The following is a 26,800-nucleotide window of genomic DNA, read 5'->3' on the forward strand; positions in this document are numbered from 1 at the left end:
GAGGTTTGATTAGCCTTATTTCAGCACATACACTGTAAGCAAAATTATTATTCTGTTAGGTAATAAAATTATCCAAACCTTTAAAACAATTTTTTATTGAAATTAATGGTGGTGAAAGGTGCCAGACTGGCAACTCTGTAGATATGACATCCTCTAATTTGTGCACGGACTAGGTAGAGCATGCGTAGAAGTGGAAGCTTCTCCATCCTGCTTTCCCAGTGTGCTCAGCCCTGAACATGAGGGCCCCACCTTTAGGAGTAAGAGGGTATTCAGTTTCCTTGGGCCATTTGTTGTTCATCTTCTGTGATGAGATTGCTAACTAAAGGGCCAATTAGTGACAATTGTGGTGGTGATTTCATGATTTGACACTTGTTCACTAAAGACTTGACTCAGGCTACCATATTAATTTCATATAGGCCACCAAGTAACAATCAGATGGAAAAACCTTTTTGGACACTACAAGAAGCAACTAGAAATTAGAGCTTTCATAACTACGTTGTCATTAGATCACAGAAAGAGAGGATACTTCTCTGTACAGTAACTGGAGTTCTTTGAAATGTGTCGTCTATGTACATAGTCCACTCCTGGTAGTGCGCATGCACATGTGCATGGTTTTTTGGTCAATAGTTTCTGTTGGGGCTGTGCATGTGCCTTGAGTGTCCTTGTGCTCTGCACTGAGAACATAAAGAATGGAGTGGCCCAGCTGCCACTCAGTTCCTTCTCTATCGCAGAATCCAAATGTCATAGGACTAGTGCTCAGTAAAATTTTTCAGACAAAACATTTTTTCCTCAAAAAAATCCCTGAAGATACTGTGTATCACCAAGTCCTTGACCTCCTATCCATGGCTGGACGAAAAATGTTTGCTCAGCCTGTCTGCCAAGATAGTCTACAGACCTGGGAAGCGAACCACAGTAAGGGATATCTGAGAATGGATACAACAGTTCCAAAGTCAAACTTCCTCCTGACACAACAAAGATGATCTTGCACCTCCCTGTCTGTTTATATAGAAGATGGCAGTCACGTTGTCTGTCATGATTTGAATTTGATTGTCTTTGAATACATGGAAGGAATTCAGGTTCTGTGAACTGCTCTAAGCTGCAACACATATATATGCAGTTGATATTTGTCTGGAGTCCAAAGGCCTTGCACACTGCAATGATCCATGTGTGCCCCCCAGAGGGAAGCGTCTGTCACTATAGTTCTGGATGGAAGGTGTGGTGTAAACTCTAGCCTCTTTCACACACATCTGGAATCTTCCCACCACCCTAGGAACATTAGTACATTTCATGGTACTAAAGAAGGCATAGCTAAGCAATGCCTGCTCTGAATATAAACTGATTTTAGACAAACCTGCATGCAAGGAAGGTGCCATAAATCCATGAAGATTTCATTACTTTGGTGTTTGGATTTGACTGAATCTGCGATATGACAGTGGACATGTTCTTGAATACGTCCTGAGGCAGATATGCTCTGGCTGTAATAGAATCTATAACAACTCCTGTAAATTCTATTCTTTGTATTGGTGTCAGTCTGGACTTTTCTTTGCTGATTTTTAGTTCAAACTGGATTGAGTATCTGACTGATACTATTTCTAGTACCCAGCGGTCTGGTGTAATTGAAGCCCATATATTTTGGAAGAAGTTCAGCTGATTTCTGAAAGTAAGGATGCAAAAGTCTAGATCCTGAAAAGTGGCACTGCAATTCTTGCAAACCTGTCAAAATGGTTGTTTATGAGCTGATGTAATCTGAGAGTATGGGTTACAAATGTAGAAAGTCTCTTTTTCTGAAAATGCTGCCACTTTCTGGGAGGCCCTACTCCTCTTTTGTAATAGAATGCACTTGGCACAGATCTCAGTCTTTAATAAGTAGGTGATTGTCATGGAGTCACCAGGGCAATGCTCTGGAACTACTCCCTAAGAAGCCAGTCAGGAGTCTGGGGAACACATGGACCACCTCCATCTCATAATCCTGGAAGGACATACTCCACCTCAGGAGCTTGGCATTGGCCCCTCTCATCTGGTGCAGCCATGGCAGGGTGCGTGGTTCAGATACACAGTGAAGTACCATTCAAATACATCCAGCTGCAGCCTTTTAAGAGCCCACTCCATGGTCAGGCATTCCTTCTCTATGGCTGCATAACCCTGCTCCCGGGGCAGTAGCTTCCTGCTCAGGTACATGATGGGGTTTCTTTCCCCCTTTGCACTGGCCTGCCTCTGCACCGTGCCCTACCCTATGTCTGGGGCATTGGTAAACACCACTTGTGAAAGTCTGGATTTCCCAGCACCGGGCCCTTGACCAGATCCTCCTTCAGCATGCAGGGAGACCTCTGGCACTGCCCAGTCCAGACCAGCTTGTCTGGCTTACCCTTCTTACATAGCTCAGTGACAGGAGTTGACACAGAGCTAAAGTGGGGCACAAACCTGTGGTAGTGCCCCACTGTCCGAATAAAGGCCTGGGCCTGTTTCTTAGTCTGGGGAGCAGGCCAGTCTCTGATCGCCCCCACCTTGGCTGGCTCTGGCTTTAGGCAGCCGCTCCCCACCTTGTGGCCCAGGTATGACACCTCTGCCTTCCCCACCTTGCATGTCCCAGCTTTTACAGTCAGGCCTGCATCCTGGAGGTGACTCAGCCCCCTCTTCACCTAGGACACATGGTCCTCCCAGGTCTGGATAATGGCACAAATATCATCAATGTACGCTAAGGTAAAATTCTCCATCCCCCTCAGTAAATGATCCATCAGGCGCTGGTAGGTGACCGGCACCTCCTTGAACCCGAAAGGTAGGACCAGAGACTTGTACAGCCCCAAAGGGGTGACAAAAGCAGGTTTCAACCTGGCACCTGGATCCAAAGGCATCTGCCAGTAGCCTTTGGTGACATCCCTGGTTATGGGGTACCCAGTCCCCACAAACTTGTCTAGGATCTCAACAGGCCTAGGTATGGGCAGGCACAAGACATGGGTGATGGCACTGAGATTCTGATAGGCCACACAGAATTAGATTGACTCATCTTTTCTGGGGACCAGCACCACGGGAGGGGCCCCTGGAGCTGGTATATGGCTGGATCACCCCTAAAGTCAGTATGTCTCTGACCTCTCCCTCCAGGGCCTGGGCTGTGTTCCCAGTTACTCTGAATGGGGAACACCTGATGGGAGGGCCAGCTCTCGTCTCCGCCCAGTGGACAGCTCGGTTAGTGAGCCCAGGCTGGTTGGAAAACAGCTGTTGGTACGAATACAGCATCTCTCTGATCTCTGCCTGCTGGGCAGGGGTTAGCTGGTCAGAGAGGGGAATTGATTCCAGCCAGGGGCCAGTTCCTGTCTCAGGGAAGAGACCCACCAGGGATCTTCCCCCTTCTCCCACTGGCCACACACAGCCAGTACTAGCCTCTCCCTGTCACAGTATGAATCCATCATGTTGACCTGGTCCCCTCAGTGGCTGTGAGCCCGGTTGGGCGGTTCCACCACATTGTTCTCCTCATTCAGCTGCTTGATGACTTTGAAGGGCCCATCCCAGGCAGCTTATTCTTCCTCACTGGGGTGAGAACCCTCACCTGGTCGCTGGTGCCATAGGCTGAACAGTCGTACCAGATCTTCTGACTCCCTTGGGCCCTGGCTAGGTTCTCTCTGGCCAGACCCATGAGCTCAGCGAGCTTTTCCCAAAAAGTCAGTACATACTCCACCACTGATTCTCCAGTGGGGGAGGCCTTATCCTCCCATTCGTCCCTCACCAAGTCCAGGGCCACCTTCTGAAAAGGCTCCTCTATGACGGGCAGGTGTCTCAAGGCTGCTTTACCCTTGTCCCTGGCCTTTTGCAGCCCTAGCTGGTAGCTGTCCCGCCCTGGCTGTGGTTCCCTACACTCAGCTGTGGTCTCTGATCCTCCTGGGCTCAGCTTTGCCCCTGCTGTGCCAGTAAGGGCAGGCAGCGAGCCCACTGCTTTGCTCACAGAATCAGATCCACCGTGAGCCACCTCCCCCATGTGCAGGAGTGTGGGAAGTATCTCTCTGTCCCACTCAGCTCCAGGGCTCTGGTTATAGACAGGCAGATATTCTGAGTTTAACAGATCCTCCCCGCTGCCAGCCAGGTCATTTGCATTTTCACTGACCGCTTCAGTCTCAGCCGGTTGGTTCCCTGGATTCAAATTCAAATCCTCGGCTGTTACAGGAGCAGGGCCTGGATCCTGTCCCAAAGAGACACAGTCATTCCCCAACAGGAGGTCACAGCCGATATCTTGGAGAACCCCAACTACCAGCCAGCCCAACCCCTCCTGTATCTGTGTAACGCCGATAGACCCCGGTCGTCAGCAGGCAGGATCAAACCGGGGACCTCTGGAGCTTAGTGCATGAGCCTCTACTGCACGAGCTAAAAGCCACCTGGCTGTTAGCTAAGGCTGTAGAGCAGACTCATTTTATCTTTCTCTCTAAGTGGTCTCGGTGCCACTAGATGGAACAGAACACCACACCCAGAAGGTGTGTGGGTTACATCTGCACAGGGATCTGGGCCATAGGCAGGGCGAGGGGCTTCATCCCTGGGACCTTCACTCAGGTCACACAGCCCCTCAGCATCTGGTGAGGTTGTATCACCCGGGGCCTGACAACAGTTCTCTCTGTCCCAGGGTCTCGGCACCCCAGGAATGTCTCCCCATTGACCACCACCTTCCGCTCCCACTGGGGGGTCCAAGGGGCCTGAGCCTAGGAGAGTCTACGCAGACATATGTGCTGGGGCCAGGAGTGAGAGCCAGTCTGCCACCCCGCCTATCTGGCTACATAGCTTTATGACCTTGGGACCCAGGAAGGGGGCTAGACACCGGAGTCTTTCTGCAGGGCCAGCCTGATTCCAATTGCCAGCCTTCCCAAGGGCCGTGAGACAGGCATCTATATCTCATCCCTCCTTAACCTGGGACAACAATTTAGAGTCGAGGTTCCCTGCGGAACTGGCACGCCGGGGTCCATCCTTACTCACCCCTGGGCGGGTCCTTCTGTCTCTCAGCTCAGCCATCACCAGTCATGCTGCCTCTGTCTCTCTTGCTGTTCTGCTTCATGCCTTCCCTGTCTTTCATGGTCCTCTGACTCCTTCGATCTCAGCTCCAATTCCATCCGTCTCAGATCCACCAAAGGGGAACCTGGTGAAGACCCCCTGCTGGTTGGGGACATGGGTCTCTGGGACACCCGGCTGCTCCCACCGTCTCTTGCGACTCCAGCTCAGTCAGGAGCTGATGCGGGCCCTGGGGCTGCCTGGCTGCTCCCAGCCTCTCTCGTGGCCCCAGCTGGGTCAGGAACTGGCTCCTCTTCCAACTGAGCAATCAGCTGTGCTTTAGCGAACTTTCCAATGCGCAGCCCTCTCTCTCTGCGCAGCTCTACAATGTCCTTCTTAAGAGTCGGTTATAGGCCATCTCCATGCTGTTCCCTAGTGGTCATGGACTCACAGGCCTGTGCTCTCTCAGCTCCCCAAGATTCCCAGGAGGAACCCCTTCAGTGCGAGAGTCCTTCTCGGGGGTCCACTCTCTCTCGGGGTTAAGCCATAGGCTCCTCCATCTCCTGGAACTGCACCTCTCAGAGACTTCAGCATGTCCGTCTCTCGCTAATCCCCCTTCATTTTACTGCTCCCCAGTCACTTACTGCAGTATGCTCTGTCCATGAGGTGCAGTTTATCCCACCGCTACCACCAGTTGTCACAGAGCCACCGAGGCGATGCTCTGGAACTACTCCCTACAAAACCAGTCAGGACTCTGGGGCAGCATGCCTCCTCTCTCTGAGCATACTGTCTCCAGGGCAAGAAGCTTACACAGCTTCGACCTTCCTGGGTCTGACCTCGGAGCATTCAGCATCCCCTTCCACACCGTGCACTTCCCGCAGTGAGTCCGCCTGGGCGGGGCTCCTGGGGAAGCCAGAGGGCCCTGCACCCCAACTCCGCAGTCAGACGTGACTCTCAGCCAGCCGGTAAAACAGAAAGTTTATTAGTCAACAGGAACACAGCGTGGGACAGAACTTGTTAGCACAGAAATCAGTGACTTTCAGCCAAGTCCATCTTGCGGGGAGGAGAGCCCAGGGCCAGGGCTCTGGTCCTCCCCCTGTGCCCCAAGCCAGTCGAGACTGACTCATTTCCAGCTGCCTGGCCCCTGCCCTGCCTGTTGCTCCTCCTCCAGCCTTTGTCTCGCTTCCTGGGCCAAGAATCACCTGGTCATATCCCCCTCCTGGGTCTCAGGTTACGAAGGGGTGGCCATAGCATCTGTGCAGGCAGCTGGAGCAACCCCCGCAAAAGTCACAAACTTATACCCAAAGGAGTTCTTGTGGCACCTTAGAGACTAACAAATTTATTTGAGCATAAGCTTTCGTGAGCTACAGCTCACTTCATCGGATGCATTCATGCAGAAAGACTCACATACAACACAACAAGAGAAAAAGACTAGTAAGACTCACATACAACATAACAAGAGACAATCCCCGCTATGTCACAGCGATTAACCCTCTTTTCTTTTAAGGGCAGATGTGTGTATACCCCAAGAAATCGCAGCATAACACAAGAATCCTTCAAAGAATGAAGGGCATCACCAGTTTTTAAGCTAAAAAGATCTGGGAGTTGAAAAGGGATATCCATGACTGAACTAAAAATAGAAAATGGAATTTGGAAGCTAGGATGCCCTTCTCATGAACACCAATATGGCCACAGGTCTAGAAGCAGTGTCAATCACATCAAGTGCCACTCAGACAGACATTCTCACAACTAGTTGTCCTTCTGAAAATAAAGCTGAAAACTCCTCCCTATTATCTGGAGGTAGCTTGTCAACAAAAGAAGAAAACTTGTAATAGTTCATAAAATCATAACGGATCAACAGAGATTGGTAGTTTGAGATCCTAAACTGAAGTTTTGCTGAAGAATAGTATTTCTGACTAAATAAATCAAGATTATTTGGTTTGTGTTCTCTTTGAGTTATTCTGTGTTGTTGTTTCAATTTCTCATTAGCTGAAACATATACTAAAAAGCCAGTTAGCTGCTCCTGCAGATGGGGCATTGTTATTACTTGTTCACCTTCTTTGATGTGGGGACAGCTATTCTGGATGTGTGCCATAAATTCCTGGCAGGATCCATGAGAGCTTCATTAATCGGGAGTGCTATCTACCCATGGCATGGTCGAATGAAGTATATTGACAAATTTATGTAAGAATTCCTCAACCTCCTCCAGGGAAACCTGTAATGGCTCAACCACTCTTCTGATCAAAGCTTGATATTTTAAAAAATCATCTGGGTGAAATGAGGCAGAGGGAATCACAGCCTGATCTGGGAATGAGGATGATATAGCTGTTGTTCCAACCGTGTCTCCAGCTTGAGGAAGGTCCTCTTTTGAAACTTCTCCAGAATGAATAGGCTCTTGTGAAACCAATTGAGAAAGTGCAGGTTGAGATCACAGAATCATAGAATATCAGGCTTGGAATGGACCTCAGGAGGTCATGTAGTCCAACCCCCTGCTCAAAGCAGGACCAACCCCAACTAAATCATCCCAGCCAGGGCTTTGTCAAGCCGGGCCTTAAAAACCTCTAAGGATGGAGAGTCCACCACCTCCCTAGGTAACCCATTCCAGTGCTTCACCACCCTCTTAGTGAAAAAGTTTTTCCTAATATCCAACCTAAACCTCCCCCACTGCAACTTGAGACCATTAATCCTTGTTCTGTCATCTGCTACCACTGAGAACAGTCTAGATCCATCCGCTTTGGAACCACCTTTCAGGTAGTTGAAAGCAGCTATCAAATCTCCCCTCATTCTTCTCTTCTGCAGACTAAGTAATTCCAGTTCCCTCAGCCTCTCCTCATAAGGCATGTGCTCCAGCCTCCTAATCATTTGTGTTGCCCTCCACTGGACTCTCCAATTTTTCCACATCCTTCTTGTAGTGTGGGACCCAAAACTGGACACAGTACTCCAGATGAGGCCTCACCAATGCCGAATAGAGGGGAATGATCACATCCCTCGATCTGCTGGCAATGCTCCTACTTATACAGCCCAAAATGCCGTTAGCCTTCTTGGCAACAAGGGCACACTGTTGACTCATATCCAGCTTCTCGCCCACTGTAACCCCTAGGTCCTTTTCCGCAGAACTGCTGCCTAGCCACTCGGTCCCTAGCAGTGCCTGGAATTCTTCCGTCCTAAGTGCAGGACTCTGCACTTGTCCTTGTTGAACCTCATCAGATTTCTTTTGGCCCAATCCCCTAATTTGTCTAGGTCCCTCTGTATCCTATCCCTATCCTCCAGCGCATCTACCACTCCTCCCAGTTTGGTGTCATCTGCAAACTTGCTGAGGGTGTAATCCATGCCACCCTCCAGATCATTAATAAAAGAAAAGGAGTACTTGTGGCACCTTAGAGACTAACCAATTTATTTGAGCATAAGCTTTCGTGAGCTACAGCTCACTTCATCGGATGCATACTGTGGAAAGTACAGAAGACGTTTTTATACACACAAACCATAAAAACGTGAAGTGAGCTGTAGCTCACGAAAGCTTATGCTCAAATAAATTGGTTAGTCTCTACGGTGCCACAAGTACTCCTTTTCTTTTTGCAAATACAGACTAACACGGCTGTTACTCTGAAATAGATCATTAATGAAGATATTGAACAAAATCAGCCCTAGGACCGACTCTTGGGGCACTCCGCTTGACACTGGCTGCCAACTAGACATGGAGCCATTGATCACTACCCGTTGAGCCCGACAATCTAGCCAGCTTTCTATCCACCTTATAGTCCATTCATCCAACCCATACTTCTTTAACTTGCTGGCAAGAATACTGTGGGAGACCGTATCAAAAGCTTTTCTAAAGTCAAGGAATAACACATCCACTGATTTCTCCTCATCCACAGAGTCAGTTATCTCATCATAGAAGGCATGAGTTGCCCTTGGTGAATCCATGTGGCAGCTTCAGTTTGAGAATAACCTGAGAAATGAGTGGGATTGGGGGGAAGGAATACATCAGTTCCAATCCCCAATTTGGATGGAAGGTGTTGTTTAAGGAACCTGGACTGTGACCCACTCAAGAGCAAAATTGATGGCAATTCTTGTTGTTTGTTGCGAACAGGTTGATAGTTGGAATGCCTCATTCTCTGAAGATGGTTCACAGGACACCGCTCTTCAGAGACCACTAGTGATTCTGGGAGAAATTCCTGCTGCGGTGTAGGCCTGGCTTGACACAAGTAACTTGCTTCATTTCTTAGTGGACAAGTAACTTGCCTCATTTCTTGGGAAGGTGAATGGAAAGTTAAGTTGTAAATAGGGGCTTGAAAAATAGTATGCTTGAGTCAGGATGCCTGTGCTATCTAAGATAAGCAGCAACAGCCTGATGCTAGGGACTATGGACAAGATAAGCCTGAAAGGAAAAGATCAGGTTTGACATGACCAGTACACGGACAGAGCATGCTGTACAGAGATTGGTTCCTGCAAAGTAACCAAGCCAAATACAAAACTGCCAAGACTGCCTCCTGTCAAAGCTGATTGGAGCAGGATCCTCCCTGTTTGTTCACATTGCAGGGGTGTTGGTGAGTATATGCAATGCCATAGCCTTGATCTGCACCTGAAAAGCCTACACACATTGTAAATGGCTCAAAGCTCCAGGACATTGTTATGAAGGGAAGCCTCTTGTTCTCACAAACCTTGAATTTTCAGTGTCCTCTAGATGCGCTCCCCAACCTCCTGTGGAAGCATCAGTAACTGATCAGTGGAGGACGGGCAAAGAGAACCCCTTCGCAGACATAGATCTGATCCATCCACCACTCCAGGCCATTCAATTTGGGATATATCAACTTCAACCAGCTCTGAAGAGAATGAAGGTGCAATATCACATACTGGACTACATAAGTGCATGCGGCCATATGACCTAGCAACTTCAGGCATACACACATTGTAGCTGAAGGGTGAGAGTGAAGAGACAGACACAGGCAACGAACTGCTTGAAATCATTCATTCAGCAAAAATGCCCTCAAACTTGTAGAGCCTAGCAGGGCCCTATGAATTTGATTTTTTGTGATGGTACTAAAGTTGACATCCATTTGTTTAAAATCAGACCCAGGCTACGGAAGAGAACTGGATACGACAAAGGACTTGCCCCAGGACTTGCCCCTTAGTAACCAATTGTCCAGGAAAGGAAAGACATATTCCTCTATGCCTGAGTTATGCTGCTACTACAGTCATGCACTTGGTAAAAATACATGGAGCTGATGACAGGTCAAAGGGGAGCACTGTGTATTGGTAATGCTGACCTGAGACTACAAATCTCAGATATTTCCTGTGTCTTGGGAAAATTGTCACAAGGAAGTAGGTGTCCTGAAGACTGATAGCAGCAAACCAGTTGTCCTGATTCAAAGCGGGGAGAATGTTAGCTAGAGTAACTATGTGGAATCTCATGTATTTGATGTTCTTGTTGAGACCTCAAAGGTCAAGAATAGGTCTCATCCCTCTCTTGGACTTGGGGATCAGGAAATACCATGAGTAGAATCCCTTTCCTCAGGGGCGGTGTGTTTCCATTGTGGGAGACTAGCCCTCAGTCCCTCCCCTTCTGCCCGAGGTCCTGCCTCTTTCACTCCCCTCCCCTGCCAGAGCCCAGAGCACGCCACCATGTCTGCCATTCCCCCAGCCCCGGGCTGTCCCGGTGCCCCCAGCCCCAGAGTGCTGGGCAGCAGGGCCAGATTTCTAATTAGGCACAGTGAGCACGTGCCTAGGGTTGCTCTCTGTGACCAGTCCACATGGTGCTGAGGACACAGAAGAAAAACTCTTGGCATCTGAATGCTCTTGAATTATTGGAGAGCCAGGAACAGAGAGGAAGAGCAAATCCAAAGATATACTGGAATTGGAAAAGGTTCAGAAAAGGACAACAAAAATGATTAGGGGTATGGAACGGCTTTTGTATGAGGAGAGATTAATAAGACTGGGACTTTTCAGCTTGGAAAAGAGATGGTTAAGGAGAGATATGATTGAGGTCTATAAAATTATGACTGGTGTAGAGAAAGTAGATAAGGAAGAGTTGTTTACTACTTCTCATAACACAAGAACTAGGGGTCACCAAATGAAATTAGTAGGCAGCAGGTTTAAAACAAATGAAAGGAAGTATTTCCTCACACAACGCACAGTCAACCTGTGGAACTCCTTGCCAGAGGATGTTGTGAAGGCCAAGACCATAAGAGGGTTCAAAAAAGAACTAGATAAATTAATGGAGGATAGGTCCATCCATAGGCGCCAACTCTATGGGTGCTGCAGCGCTGGAGCACCCATGGGGAAAAATTAGCAGGTGCTCCGCACCCACCACGCACAAGCTCCCTCCGCCCCCACCCTCTCCTCGCTTCCTCCTTCCCCGAGCGTGCCATGTCCCCGCTCCTCCCCCTCCCAGCGCTTCCCACCCGCTGCCTAACAGCTGTTTGGCAGCACTTAGGACTCTCCGGGAGGGAGGAGGAGGAGTGGGGATGCAACATGCTTGGGGGCAGGGGCGGGAACTTGGGGGAAGGGGTGGAATTGGGGCGGGCTGAGGGTGGTACAGGGGCGGGCGGGGGAGGTGTCAAGTACCTATGGGGCAGAGGGGAAGTCAGCGCCTATGGGTCCATCAATGGCTATTAGCCAGGATGGGCAGGAATGGTGTCCCTACTCTCTGTTTGCCAGAAGCTGGGAATGAGCAACAGGGGATGGATCACTTGATCATTACCTGTTCTGTTCATTCTCTCTGGGGCACCTGGCACTGGCCACTGTCAGAAGACAGGATATTGGGCTAGATAAACATTTGGTCTGACCCAGTAGGGCCATTCTTATGTTCCAGTGCTGCCTAGTACAACATTTGCATAAAAACAGTCAGTGCTGATGACAATGTCATTGGTACCAAACTCAACAGGTGTCCCACATATGGTAGCAGAGTTGATGGTACAGTGTCCAACTGATCTCATCTTGATACCAAAAAGTGGTTAGATGGCCCAGGTTTTTCCTGCATACCTGAGAAATCACGGTGCTGATCTTTGCCCCTCTTAGAAGAAGAGGAGTAATTTCTCTAAGCCCTGGAATGGCTCCTGTCCATCTTATGAAACCTTTTCCTTGGAGGACTAGAGGAGGAAGGAGAACAATTTCTCTTCCTCCTAGGAGAGATATCAGACTTTGGACCTGGAACAATATCTTGTGTTGGCTCCAAAGGTCTCTGTGGGACTGGATGATCTGTGGAGATCCACAATGATGAGTAGTGTCCAATTGGGACTTTTAATGCATGGCAAGTGAGTTTGCCACACCCTGACCTGCCAAAAACTAATGTCCAAGGTAGAAAAGCCCTTAGGTAAAGTAAATAATCTCTTACTTTCATTGATAACTTTTTATACCTTCTTCCAGGTTCCTGATGTACAAATTATCAATTTCATTCCCTTAAACTCATAAAGTGGTAGATATAAGCAGGTCTAAGGGAGTCTGATGTCTGTTCTACACTAAAAATTAAGTAGACCTAAGCCGCCTTGCGTTGACCTAGTTGTGCATGTTTCTACACTTAAATTTGTCCCCAGCTGATCTAAGCACCCCGCTACAGTGACACAGTAATACCACCTCCCCAAGCAGCATTGGGCCATGGTTGATGCAGTGCAAGTGTAGACGCTGTGTTACCTATGTTGACCCTAACAGTCCTCCAGCAGCTGTCCCACAATGCCCAACATTGACTGCTCTGCTCACAATTGTGAACTCCACTGCCCATGGGTCATGCAGACCGGAAGAACTCCCCAAATTTAAAACCCCAAGAATTTTTTAAATATTTTTTCCTGATTGTCCAGCTTGGTGAACACACCTAGCAACTCTCCACTGTTGTGTGCAACTGCCCCATCAACCATGCTGGCTACATACTGAAGATGTGCTCCAGCCTGGAATAGACAGGAGATTTTGGATCTCCTGGGTGTGTGGACAGAACAGACTGTGCAGGCACAGCTACAAACCAGCTATAGACATGTGGACATCTATGAGCAGTTTGCACAGGGGATGCAGGAGAAAGGGTAAGATGGGGATCAGCAGCTGCGCAGTGTGAAATCCAGGGAGGCCAACAGTGGATCCGGTGTCAAGCCACAGGCTTGCTGCTTTTACAAAGAGCTACATGCCATACTTGGGAGAGATACCACCACCACCCTACACACCACTGTGGATACCTCTGAGGACAAGAAGGAATAGGAGGAGTATGGAAAACATGTAACCAGGGAGTCTAGACAGGACCTGTTTGAGACTCTACTGCAGTCCAGTCAGGCCTGGCAGTTGATTGGGGTGAGCCCAATGCAGGGGGAGGAACCTTGGGTAAGTGTGTAAATGTATTTCCCATTACAATGATGTACTGGTGGGGCCTCCCAACTTCACATGACACAGCTATTGACTTCTAATTAATTTACTCATACTAGAGCAGGTAGCAGTACAACAAGAGGTAGAGTTATCTGCTTTCCATTCCCCTGTAGAGCTAGATGGGGGGTGGAGAGGGGCACGTGGATAAGTTTGTTTATGTACTCAGGGATGTCCCTTGAATCCTCCTGAGAGATCTCAATAAAACGTTCATGGGGGTTCCCTGCAGTACTCTTCAGGAAGGTTTCTAGGAATGGCAGCCTTATTTCTTCCCCTGCAGTAGGATGTTTTCCCATGCCAGGTGTTGATAACTTCATCAGGCACTATTGCAGTAAACAGATTAGCAGCATTCAGGCCCATGCAGTTTCAGGATGCTAGTAGCAGCTGTGCTCTCTGTGCCTCTCTCACCCTCAGGAAGAGATATCAGCTAAAATCAGCACTGTCTCTAGAACATGGTGCTAGTATGCAGTGCCATTGCCCTATACTCATAGTTTCATGCAAGTGGGAAATTTCCTTCTAATTTCCCTTGCTCCTGACAGGCCATACTCACCATGGCTGGTGGTGTGAGTAGGGCTGTGTACACTCCAAAGGAGAAGTGTCAATAAGCACGTCTTGTTTAAAACTTTAGCAGAGCAAGGGAATGGAATTCTGAATCTTTCATTTTCCATTGCAAATCTACTAACAATGGTCCCTTTGTGTTTTTTAATCTGTAACTGATGCCGTTGGGGCCTTGAGAGGTTCCCCCTCCACACTTGCAGAATGCTTGAGCCAGATAAGGAGGAGAAAGAACAGGACTCAGGATGACATGTTCAGCAAGATCCTGCAAACTAGTGCTGCATTAGACCATGAGCAGAAGGTTTGGAGGGTGAATACTGCAGATTTATGGAGAACGAAAGAGCAGACAGGAGTCACAGGAGGAAAAGGAAAGGGAGATGCACCAGGACATAATGGGGCTTCTCTGGAAGCAAACACAGATGCTGCAGACTCAACAATCCCAGGCTCATCTCCCTTTGCAGTCCATGGAGACTCCATTTTGCACCTCCCTACAACCCCCTCAACATTCCATATAGCATCAGGAGCCACATCCTTATCGCTACTGTTCTACACCATGGGACAGTAAGGACAACCAAAGCTTCACATACACTGACCTGGGAGAGCCACAGTTGCTGTAAGTATAGCTAAAATGGACATGAATGTTCTTTCCCCTTCTTAAGCTCTGTTTCATAAATCGATTAAGTTTTTAATGTATTTGCTTTTAACATTCACAGAATTTTCTACAACGTTTTTGTTACTCAATACAATTCTATTGGTTGGAAAATAATTCATCTTTATTAGTTCCCTACATATTCTGCAGAGTGCCTAGTGATATTGAAAGCACCGACTAACTTGCTATTGTACATCGTGACATAACTCATAGGATCAGTGACAAAAACACAGTAGAATAATCATAAATGTACACCAGGCACCACAAAATTAATAGGTGCATTGGCAGTGTTATATTTATAAATGTACACCAAGAACTACAATTCTTAATTCAAAACAGCAGGGCCAGGTAGAGCACACCTCAATGCATTACTGTGGCTTGCTATTAAAGCTTCCCTGAGCTGTATAGCTCCATACTGAGCTCTTCTTATAGCCCTTGTGTCTGGCTGTTCAAACTCAGCAGACAGCAACTCCACCTCTGCGCTCCACCCCGGCAGCAATTCCCCCCCCCCTTTGCTTCACAGATATTATGCAGGACACAGCAGGCAGCTTTAACCATTGGGATATTTTTTTCACTGAGATCCAATCTTGTGAGTAAAAAATGCCAGCATCCCTTAAAGCTACCAAAAGCACATTCAACTGTCATTCTTCGCCTGCTGAGCTGGTAGTTAAATCGTTTCTTGGTGCTGTCAAGGTGACCAGCGTACAGCCTCATGAGCCAGGGGATCAAGGGGTAGGCTGGGTCGCCCAGGATCACTACTGGCATTTCAACATTCGCAATGGCAAGAGGAGGTTACTTATCTCTAACTGGAGGTTGTTTGAGATGTGTGGTCCCTATTTGTATTACACTGAGGGTTTATGCATGTGCACCATGCATCTGGAGCTGGAGATTTTTCAAGTAGTAGTGTCTGTTGGTCCGCACATGCACTCTTGGCTCACCTCATAGTTTCATCAGAGGTGCTAAAGGGTGGGTGGACTGACCACATCTCCAGTTCTATTCCACTGCAAATCCAAGAGATCTGCAGTCAAGAGCAAGGAAGGCGGGAAGTGGAATACAGATACAGAACACACATCTCGAAGAATCTTGAGTTACAAGTAAGTAATCTCCTCTTCTTTTTCAAGTGATGGTCCCTATTGAATTCCACTGAGAGCGATTAACAAGCAGTACCTAAGTTGGAGGAGGGTGCAAAGATGAGGGTGGAATGGTTGAGTGGAGGACAGCTGCACCAATTAAGGCATCCTTTGCAGAGTCCTGCACCAAGGCATAATGCATGGCAAAGATACATATTGAACTCCACATGGCTGCTCTACATATGTCCCAAAGCAGCATATCGTAGAGAGTGGCTGTGGTTGAAGCCTGGGCTCTCGTGAAATGGGCCCTCACTCCTGGGGATGGAGGCACTCCCGATAACTGATAGCATAGTGTAATACACCCCACTGGAGATTCTGTGTGGAGACTGCCTGCACCTTAACCTTCTTGGCTATTGTGATAAACAATCTAGGAGATTTTCTGATCAGTCTTGTCTGCTGCAAGTTGAAGGCCAAAGCCCGACAGCTGTCAAGGGAGTGAAGTTGTCATTCCTATTCCAAGGTGTGAAGCATCAGAAAGAAAGCAGGTAAGAGGACAGTTTGATATGAAACTGTTATAAAACCTTTGGCAGAAACTTGGGATGTAGACGCAGGGAGACTTTATCCTTATGGAAAGTGGTGAAAGGCGGATCTGCCATCATGGCCCCAAGTTAACCTACCCTTCTTGCCAAACTGGTAGCCCCAAGGAAGGTGACTTTCATGGAAAGGGACATATAGCAGGAAGCTAGCAGCTCAAAGGGCTGTTTCATTAGTACCAGCAGAAATTAGGTGAAGATCCCACTGGGGCACAATAGGTTGTACAGGTGGGAAGGTTCTGATGAGGCCCTTCCAAAACATAGCAGTCAACGGGTGTATACATGTGGAGTGTCCTTCCATTGGAGGTGGGGTGGAGGGTGGAAGGTGCTAACTGCTGCTAGATGGTCCTTGGGAGAGTTGAGGGAGAGACCCAATGCCTTCAAGAACAGGAGATCATTCAAAAGAAGGGGAATCTCCACCTGTTTTGGGGAAAGCCCTTTCTTTTGGGCTCAGGAGGCAAAGCAGTTCCACTTGGTCCAGTCAGACTCCTTCCTGCTGCTTGAGAGGATGTCTTGCATTTCTGATAAACATGCCTGTTCTAGAGAAGATGCCCATCCAAATACCGTGCTCTGAGGTGAAGTATCTGTGGATCAGAATGTCTAATCTTGCTGCTTTGTTGAGTCAGTAGCTCAGGGAAAGAGGGGATGGGAAGTGGAGGGTGAGCTGACATGTGGAGAAAGTTGGGAAACCAGAACTGTCTGGGTCCGAGTGGGGCAATCAGGATGACTGTTGCTCTCTCCCACCTGATCTTGTGGAGAACTCATGGCAGGAGTGGTAGAGGGGGGAAGGCGTTGCTGATCTTGTCTGACCAGTGGAGAATGAAGGCATCGCCTTGTGAGTGGGGACCAATACCTCTCCTGGAGCAGTACGTGCTGCACTTGTTGGCTGGGGAGGTGAAGAGGTCTCTGGTTGGAGTCCCCCATTGGTTGAAGATGTTGCTTACCTTGGTGTCATGGAATTCACACTCATGATTGGTCACGAATTGTCAGCTGAGTGACTCTGCAGTTATGTTCTGAGTCCCTAGAAGATAGGTTGCAGATAACAGGATCTTGTGGGCAATGCACCAATTCCATAGATTGACCGCCTCCACACACAAAACAGTTGACTTCATGCCCCCTTGTTTGTTGATGTAGTAAACAGTGGTGGCATTGTCCGACATAAGAACATGATGGGAGTGAATGGATGGGAGAAATGCTTGGCATGCCTTCTTTACAGCCCTGAGTTCCAGAATGTTGATGTGCATCCTGGATTCCCAAGGGGTTCATGTTATCTCCCATGTGTGCTCCCCATCCTATGAGGGACACATCGGTGATTACTGTTTTGTCTGTGGAGGATGGGAGAAAGGGGACCCCTGAACACACTTGTTGTGGGTCCATCCACCACTGGAGGAAAAAGAGTACTTCAGGAGAAACCAACAGAATCAGGTATATGGCATGGAATACTGTTTAGTAAACTCTCTGGAGCCACATCTGGAGGTAGTGAAGGCGGAAGCGAGTGAAGGCAGTGACGTATGTGCACAAGGCCACGTGGCCAAGGAGGAATAGGCAAGTCCTGGCCTGAACAGGACTGTTGACTGCTCAGTGTAGTGGTTATGTGGTCATCCCTCCCTATCAGGCTCGTAGGGAGGCCACTCTACCTTACTATGCCAAACAACAAACAGTCAATTAGTGGGCTAGGGCTCTGGCCCTCTGGTCAGGGTACAGCAGGCAATAACCTGACTGGGCAGTTAATCTGTAGCTCTGGCCCTCTGAGCAGGACAGAGTAACAGGGAGTCTTTAGCCAAAGCTTCCTCAATGGGGCAGACAGCAGTGGACACAATCTGGGGGCTCTGACCCTCGGCAGGGCAGAGCAAGGAGCAGTCTTTAGCTTCAGCTTTCAGGCAGGAGCAGACAGCAGTTACAGTCTTGGGGCCCATAGCTTCCTGGCTGGGGCAAGCCAAAAACAAGGCACAGGCCTGCTGGCCTAGGGTAAGTAATCCACCTTCTCAGGGGTTGGGTTGGTGACGGGGGGCAGGTAGAGCCAGGCTCACCGTGGACTACTCCACTGTGTCCCTGCCCCCGGCCCTAGCAGTGTTGGGTGATCCCACCAAGGGGTCAGTGGGAAAGTCACCAAAACATGATGACTTGTTTCCTCACAACACAACCGGACTAATGTCTGGTTCCCCTGGACTACTTTGTACTGCCCTTCCTTGGCATGGCTTCGTAGTTCATGGGTCCTCAATCTCTTCAGGGTAAACAGCAGACAGCAGTCCCAGCAACACCTCTCTACAACCAGTCTCCTCTGGGGACATGGCGCTGCATCGCTCGGTCACTGGGCAGGAGTTCAGCAGCAAGGCAGGGACATCTGCCTGCTTCACTGGCTCTGGCCCAACTGAGCTGGAGGGCTTGCCTTTTATACTTCCTGTCCTGCCCCTCTGCTTCTGGTGAGAGGGGCAAGGCTGGCTTGGCTCCATCCACTGGGGGGAGGAGGCATGGGGCGATTCCTCTCCATCAGGCTCAGAGGGAGGCCACTGTGCTTCACTACACTCAAGCTACGAGTTTCTACAGAGACTGGAATCTGTCCCTTGGTTTGTATGCTCATGCTGTGACTGAGCTGATGGAGGCCCCTATAAAGTCTAGGAACCGTGTGGGGTCCAAAGTTGATTTTTGACATTTATGCTGACCCTGAGGGAGGAAAGGAGTCTGAGCAACATGGAGGTTGAAATCCAGGCTTTTTCTCTGGTCTGTGCTACTAGGAGCCAGTTGTCGAGATAGGAGAATACAAGGACCCCATAACGCTTGAGGTAGGCTGCCATGACAGAGAAAACTTTGGTGAAGGGAGCAATGGTGAGTCCAAATGGCAGGACCCTGTACTGAAAGTGCTGAGGGCCTATTTTAAACCTCAGTAACCATCTGTGAGCCAGATGGATGTCTATGTGAAAATAAACATCCTGTATATCAAAAACCGTAAACCACATGCCTTCTTCTAATGACAGGATGATGGCTGTTAAGGTGACCATATGAACCGGGTTTGCAGATGAAGTGATTGAGACAATGGAGATCCAGGATTGGTCTCCACCAACCCTTCATTTTGGTATCAGGAAGTAAGCTGAATCAAATCCTATCCGTTGATAGTCCGGAGGAACCCACTCTATCGCACCTCTTTGTAGTAAGGAGTCCACCTCCAGGGTGAGGATGCTGTTATGAGGGTGGTCCCTGAAAAGGGATCGGGGAGAAGGTTGTGGATGAGGTAGCATAATAAACTCAATCATATAGCCATAGTGGATGACATTTACCACCCATTTGTCTGTTGTTATTGCACTCCAAGCTCGTAAAAAGAGTGCTAGATGACCCCTGAAGTGGGTGGGGTGGTTGTGTGGCAGCAGGCAAGATGATTGACATCACTCTGGGGTTCCTCAGAAATACCTCTTCTGTGGGGGGTTGCATTTGGGAGGAAGAAGACTGTGAGGGTGGTCCTGGAGGATGTGATCTTTGAGTTATCTGACACTTCCTTGATGGTTCATAAGGCTGATGATGGAAAAACTGGGAGGTTCTGTAATGCTGTGTGGGCTGCAGGCAGTAGAATTTATTTCGATGCCAGTGTGTAAATACCCAAGGAAGAGTAGCTCTTGAATCCTTGAGGGTATGGAGGGAATAGACCGTTTTCTGGTTGAAAAGACAGTATTCATCAAAAGGGAGGTCTTTGATAATATTTTGTACCTCCCTGGGAAAACCAGAGGAATGGAGCCACAACTGTCTCCTTATGACAATGCCTGTAGCCATTGAACATGATGAGGTTTCTGCTGCATCTACTGCTGATTGGAGCAAGGGCATCACTACCAGCTTCCCCTCCTCAGTTATTGACTAGAAGTGGACCTGGTCCAGTTGTGTCAGTTTCTCAACAAGTCCTCCAATTTGCTGTAATTCAGGAAATTGGATCTTGCAAATAATGCCTGATAATTTGAAATCCTGAATTGAAGGCTGGCTGAAGAGAAGATTTTGCAGCCTAAAAGGTCCAGTATCTTTCCCTTCCTGTCAGATGGGGTGGAGTATGGATACTGTTGCCTTACCTGTTCCATTGCTGCCTGGGCCACAAGTGAACTGGGAGGTGAGTGTGAGAGTCCTATGTACTCAGAGCCCTTGGCTGGTACATAGTATCTTTTTTCTGCCCCTTTGAGGTAAGCATACATGTAGCCAAGGTATGCCAAACTGTGCGAGCTGGCTCGATGATGGCATCGTTGATTGGGAGAGCAACTGTGCTTGGCCCCGATGAGTGAAGTATATCCAGCAGCTTATGCTGAGTGTCTTGGATCTTCTCCAGGGGAATGTGAAGCTCTCTAGGCAGTCTATGCAAGAGATCCTGGAATTGGCGGTAGTCAGCAGGAGATGGGAGGGAGGGATGTTGAAGCCACTGCCACATCAGGAGAGGATGACGGGTATCTCTCCTGTTCCCGTGGTATTGTCGGAGCCAGTCTGAGTGGCTCACCTTCCATTACTGGTTCAGAGTGTCTACTCTAAGGCACCCGAGATGGTGAAATAGGTGAAACCTCCTTGATGGAATGGATGGGTTCCGAGGGAGGGTACTGGGGCTAGGATCCCCAATAGGGCCAGCAGGATGGATCCGATGGGTGCTGAGGAGGGCCCCACGGCACAGGAAATCAGTGGCTCTGTGGCAGCTGGAAGGGAGGATACTGCCATGATGTAGAAGGCCTCTGTTGGTACTCATAGTGGCAGGAAGGGATAGACAGTCCCTGATCCTCATCTGAGTCCTCCGAAGATGAAAACTCGGAGACCTGTTCCATCAGCAGTACTGTCGGAGCGGGTGGAAGTGTGTATACTGCCAGAGTGGGGGTGAAGAGTGCTTCAGATGTGGTGTGTCTGGTGCCGTATATAGTGTCTCCCTGGAAGTAAAGGGCCCTAGAAGGCATGGGGACCATGGCTTTTCCAGGCAAACACTTCCTGGAGTTATAGGGCTTTTCCTGACCTCCCAAGAATCAAGGGCAATTTCTCAGTCCCCGGAACCAGAGCCATGATCTCTCCTGGAACGGATGGCTCTCTGGTTCTGAGGGATGACGATGTTGACTGTGTGTGCAAATCTGCACTCAGTCCTGGTATATCCATTGATTTATGTAGCTTCTTTTTGTGTTTGTGCGCTTTAGGGTCTGCTTCATCCCCATGACTGGAACTCATGGAAGGGGTCTCTCCCTTCTTAGCTTAGAGGAAGACTTACTGCCATGCTTATGTGCGTTCTTCTTTACCTCCCGACTAGGCCCTGGTGCGGGGTCCATAGCGGTGGTACTGCTGATGCTGGCCTTGGACTGCACCAATGATGCACGCGCACAAGCGAAATGACCACGGCATCTTCATGCCGACATATCTTGCAATGGCTAAAGTTTGTAGTTTAGATATACCCTGAGTCTAATTGATCTAATTTACAGTACTTTACACATCACCTCTGATTTTGGCTTTCACTCTCTGGTCACTGATACAGCTGCTAAGACTGAACAGGCATTGTACTTCATGGGAGCCTGATTCAGCAAGTTTCAGAGTAGCAGCCGTGTTAGTCTGTATCCGCAAAAAGAAAAGGAGGACTTGTGGCACCTTAGAGACTAACAAATTTATTTGAGCATAAGCTTTCATGAGCTACAGCTCACTCAAATAAATTTGTTAGTCTCTAAAGTGCCACAAGTACTCCTTTTCTTGATTCAGCAAGGTAATTATGCATGTGCATTGACTTTACTGGGACTACTTGAATTCTAAAGTTAGGCACATGCTTAAATACCTTGCTGATTCAGGGCCAGAGTTCACTATTCCAGCTGCGTAGTGGAAGCAGAATGCTACCAGATGTATACATATTGATATTCTTGAGATGCCTTTCCTGATTGATCTGTACAGATGTTCTGAAAATGTTTACACCAACAACCAGTGCAGACTGGGTTAAATCCTAATCCCACTGACATCAGTGGGATTAGGATTTAGTCTAGTCTGCATTGGTCATTGGCAGGGCTGTCTTTAGGCATAAGTAGCATACACAGCTGTGTAGGGCACCTGAAAATTGGGTCTTAGTGTCCACTCTCCCGGCTCTGCCTATCCCTGTTCTGACTCTTCCTGCAGGCTTCCACAGCTAGCCGCTGCAGCCTGGTGACTCTTACTCCAGAGGGGATCTACTAACTTAAAATTGAAAAAGCCTTCCAGCCTGCCAGACCTATTAGCACAACATTGAAATTGTTAAAGGGCCATTCAAGTGGTAATGAAGCCATTTCACAGGCATTTGCCAACCCCCAGGTATATACTGTCAGTTTCTGAATTTACTGCCAAAAATAGTTGTGCATTACTGTAATATTTACTCAGAACATGTTAGTCTACAGGACCTTAGTTTAAAATTTGCTTTAAAAATATTTCATTGGTGAGTTGGTGAAGATTACAAAATCACATCTCTAAAAAATCCTTGCATAGATTTTTAGATGCACAATCGTCTTTAGCCTTAAATGCTTGGATCTTCAGACATATAGTTTTTTAAATAAAGCCTTCAAAAGACCACCCTTTCCTAAAATACACATTTCAATTTTAATTACTATAGTAAAAAAAAATTTGCTTCCAAAGTCTTCCTGTCCTTTCTGTTTATCCCTTTCTCCCTTCATCCCCCTGTTGAAGAGAGCCCTTAAAGGGACAACACCCCTTTCCTGCCAGATAGCTGGACACAGAGTTTCCCTTTCTTTACTTCTGACTATCTGATGAACTAGTTTTAAGAGAACGCTCCAGCAAAATCAGTACCTCGTAAGATATAAAATCCTTTGTTATACCTAAAATCTTTGGATACATATTTTTTTAAAGTTGGTGAAATTTCATAAACATGTCTTTTGTTATGGAGATCACACAAAGTAAATTAGTGTTCCCTTTTTCTAAAAGCAATGAACATTGTTATGAACAAACTAAACCTCTGTGACTGATTAATTTAAAATAATGTCTTTAAGTGAGTTAAATATGTAGTAATCTGGAATGATTACTTTACGAAGGCTTAAGAGTACATTTAAAATATAAAATCAGCTTAGAAATACTGATTAAGAAAATGTAAAACAGAGAAGAGCTGCATCATGTATTCCATAATATTTAATGTTGTATTCAGCAAGACAGCTGACTCGCCCTTACTACAAAGTTTTTGCAAATAAATCTCTGACAAACTTCAGAGCATATCAAAAAACCTGTGACTGACATTTTTTATTCCCAAATTTAGTGCTTTTAATTAGGTACCTTCTGCATGTCCAGTCTTCACCATCTGGCATGCAGTGGAAACCATGCTCCATTTTCTTTAGAAAGAAATTGCAGAAGAGTGTTTTTTTCAAATGTCATTTGCTTCATTTGGGTTCAGGTATTTGGCTGGAAAGCAGTGAGCAAGGTGGGGGAGGGAAGAGAGGAGAGAGACGGTGGGGAGAGGGTGGGGCCTGGGGAGAGTGGGGCAGGGCCTGAGGCAGAGCAGGAATGAAGTATGGGTAGGGCCACAGGCAGAACACGTGGGCTGGGGAGCTAGCCTCCCCAAGCGGCAGCTTCACCCACTGCCCATGACAGCAGGTAAGAGTGGGTTGGCTCCCGCACACCCAGTGCACACTGCAGTCTCCGTAGGCAGGGGCCGTATTCTCAGACCTGAATGCTCTGGCACCGTGCATTCTGCGTGAGGGACAGGGTACGGGGGTCTCTGTGGGGAACTGTGACTCTCCACCACCGTGAGGTGGGCCGGGTGTCTCGGTATCCTTTGCTGCCTCGTCCTTTCCCCTCCCTCCCGGGCTGCGAGCCCGGACTGCTGTCGGGCATAAGGGGACCAGTTTAATAATACTGCGTTGGGCCCCATAAATCTTAAGGACGGCCCTGGTTATTCGCATAAACCAGTGGTTCTCAAACTGTGGGTTGGGAACCCAAAGCGGGTTGCAACCCCATTTTAATGGGGTTGCCAGGGCTGGCTTAGACTTGCTGGGGCCCAGGGCCAAAGCCCAAGTCCAAGCCCGAAGGCTTCAGCCCTGGATGGTGGGGCTCAGGTTACAGGCCCCTGCCTGGGGCTGAAGCCCTTGAGCTTTGGCTTTGGCTTCCTGGCCTGAGGCAGTGGGGCTTTGGCCCCTCCCGCCCCTACCAGGGTGGTGGGGCTTGGGCGGGCTCAGGCTTCGGTCCCCCCTCCTGAGGTCCTGTAGTAATTTTTGTTATCAGAAGGGGGTCGTGGTGCAATGAAGTTTGAGAACCCCTGGCATAAACATACTTCTATGAGGTTAAGATTTGGCCCATTGTCAGAAATTGCAGAGCGACTATTGTAGCTAAAATGTAATCTGTCCATATTCAGTTCCAAGTAGTAAATTACATTCTTTTCATTTTATTGCTTATAATCATTTGTATATACCCACTGCTATTATCAAAGTTTCAGAATTACTATTTTAGTTACATAAATAGTACAGAATTACTATTTTAGTTACAAGATAAAAGGCAGTGTTTTATACACTTTATGAATAGCATTTCTGAAACACTTAAGAAGAGTGAAACTTTGAAACAGTTGCCAAATCCTATATTACAGTGTGTTGTATAAATATGTTTAAAACAAATGTTTAATAGCATGATTTCAATGTTTAATTTCTCTAAAATACACTTTTATATCAGAAGCTATAAAATAGTTTTCTAATATCTGCTATGCAGAGCTCTTTTACATAGATACTACTTTTAAAGACTTGTTTAAATAAACTATTTAATTATCATACAAAATGCCCAGTTTATGTCATTATCCAGTATTCCTACTTGATGAATGGATGAATGGAATATAGAGTACTTGATGACTGAATGGTTCCTAAAACAGGAGAATCATCACATCCAAGTAATAACAAATAATTCTGAATTAATGTAAAAGAAAACGATTCTAGTGAATAGTATGTTTAAATTCTTTAGATATAATGCTGATAGATGCCCTGTTACCTGAGCCATTGGGAGTTTTCTCATCAGACAGGTTTTCCACCATCAATAGTTGTGTCAGATGTCTTGCAAACCTGGCTGGATTATCCCATGGGATATAAGATACTTCATAATCACCTCCAAGCATCAACCCTGAGCCTTCCAGGAGGCCAGAGTCATCCACCCCAGTCAGCCGCAGGCTTTCAAAAGTAAACACTTTGAAGGCTCTTTCTACTTCAGCCCAACTCAAGAGTTCTGGAAGAGAATTAAAACCATCCACAGAAATTGTCCTTACATTTCAGTGAAAGGTAAATAGAAGACTGACCAGGTATATTGTCCTTGGCATTGCTATTAAGGCTGCCAACAAGGGGGCTAACGGTGATGGTAATTTCAGTAATGATCAATGGACTGATCAGATGGTGGTCAGATATATTATAAGACATGTGTCTTATGACTACGACCCTACCAAATTCACAGCCATGAAAAATGTGTCACAGACCGTGAAATCTGGTCTTTTGTGTGCTTTTACCGCATACTACACAGATTTCACAGGGGAGACCACAATTTCTCAAATTGGGGGTCCTGACCCAAAAGGGAGTGGCAGAGGGGGTCACAAGGTTATTTTAGGGGGATTGTGGTATTGCGCAGAAGTAAGGTTAGCAATACCATACCATGCCACCCTTGCTTCTGCTCTGCTGCCTTCAGAGCTGGGCGGTCAGAGTGTGGTGGCGACTGACTGAGGGCCCAGCTCTGCAGGCAGCAGTGCAGAAGTAAGGGTGGCAATACCATACCATGCTATCCTTACTTCTGTGCTGCTGCTGACAGCGACTCTGCCTTCAGAGCTGGGAACCCGGCCAGCAGCCGTAGCTCTCCAGCTGCCCAGCTCTGAAGGCAGCCGCCGCCTGCAGCAGCACAGAAGAAAAGGTAGCAGTACCACAACCTCCCCTACAATAACCTTGCGGAACCCTCCCCCCCCCGACCTCCTTTTAGGGTTAGGACCACTACAATTATAACACCATGAAATTTCAGATTTAAATAGCTGAAATCATGAAATTTACCACAGGTATTTTAAAAATCATATGAGCGTGAAATTGACCAAAATGGACTATGAATTTGGTAGGGCCCTACTTATGACAGTAAAAAAGGAATTGAAGGGGTTTGGATACTTATTACTAACTGTACCTTTAGACTGAACATTCAGACTCACTAGACGGCATTTATGTAGCCCTTCTAACTGTTTTACAGTGTGCACCAACTAGGTACACACATTACAAGAATAAGGAATTGCAGAGACAATTCTTGATGGAGAAGTGACCTTATCATGACAACCAGAAAATGTGATTATTGTAGATACTACAGTACTATTAACATGGGCAACTCAAAGAAAACACAATGAGAAAACCATGTTTTTTCTCCCAAGTAATCCTCCCAATCCAAGACAAATCTCTTTTCTCAATCAAAAGGTTCTTTGTAAACAAATACATTATATAGCTCAGTGGTTCCCAATATTTGTTCTGTGCACTAGAATCAGAACTAGTAATTTGTGTGACTGATATTCTTGTCCCAACTTAATACAGAGTTTATATGCTTGTGTGAGTCCTGACATGCTGCTAATGCCTAGTTGTCAATCTCATAGTCTCTAACATGCAGTGTAACCTAGTCTGCTCATAACCATGAAATTCTGGTTTGGTGTTAGGCCAAACTCCATGGTAGGTTAGGATGGACAC

At 47.4% G+C, this 26,800-nt stretch overlaps 1 protein-coding gene across 7 annotated transcripts in view; it reads right to left on the reverse strand.

Annotated features, from left to right (window-relative positions):
- Positions 1-26,800, reverse strand: part of SPAG17 (sperm associated antigen 17) — a 299,338-nt gene that overhangs the window by 130,336 nt on the left and 142,202 nt on the right. For all 7 annotated transcript variants that reach the window (XM_048819705.2, XM_048819724.2, XM_048819697.2 and 4 more), the window contains exon 14: positions 25,098-25,328. In XM_048819705.2, coding sequence (XP_048675662.2) covers positions 25,098-25,328 — 231 coding nt within the window. The remainder of the gene's footprint in view (positions 1-25,097; positions 25,329-26,800) is intronic.

Source organism: Caretta caretta, chromosome 1 (assembly GCF_965140235.1).
Source record: "Caretta caretta isolate rCarCar2 chromosome 1, rCarCar1.hap1, whole genome shotgun sequence".
Classification (NCBI taxonomy): Eukaryota; Metazoa; Chordata; order Testudines; family Cheloniidae; genus Caretta; species Caretta caretta.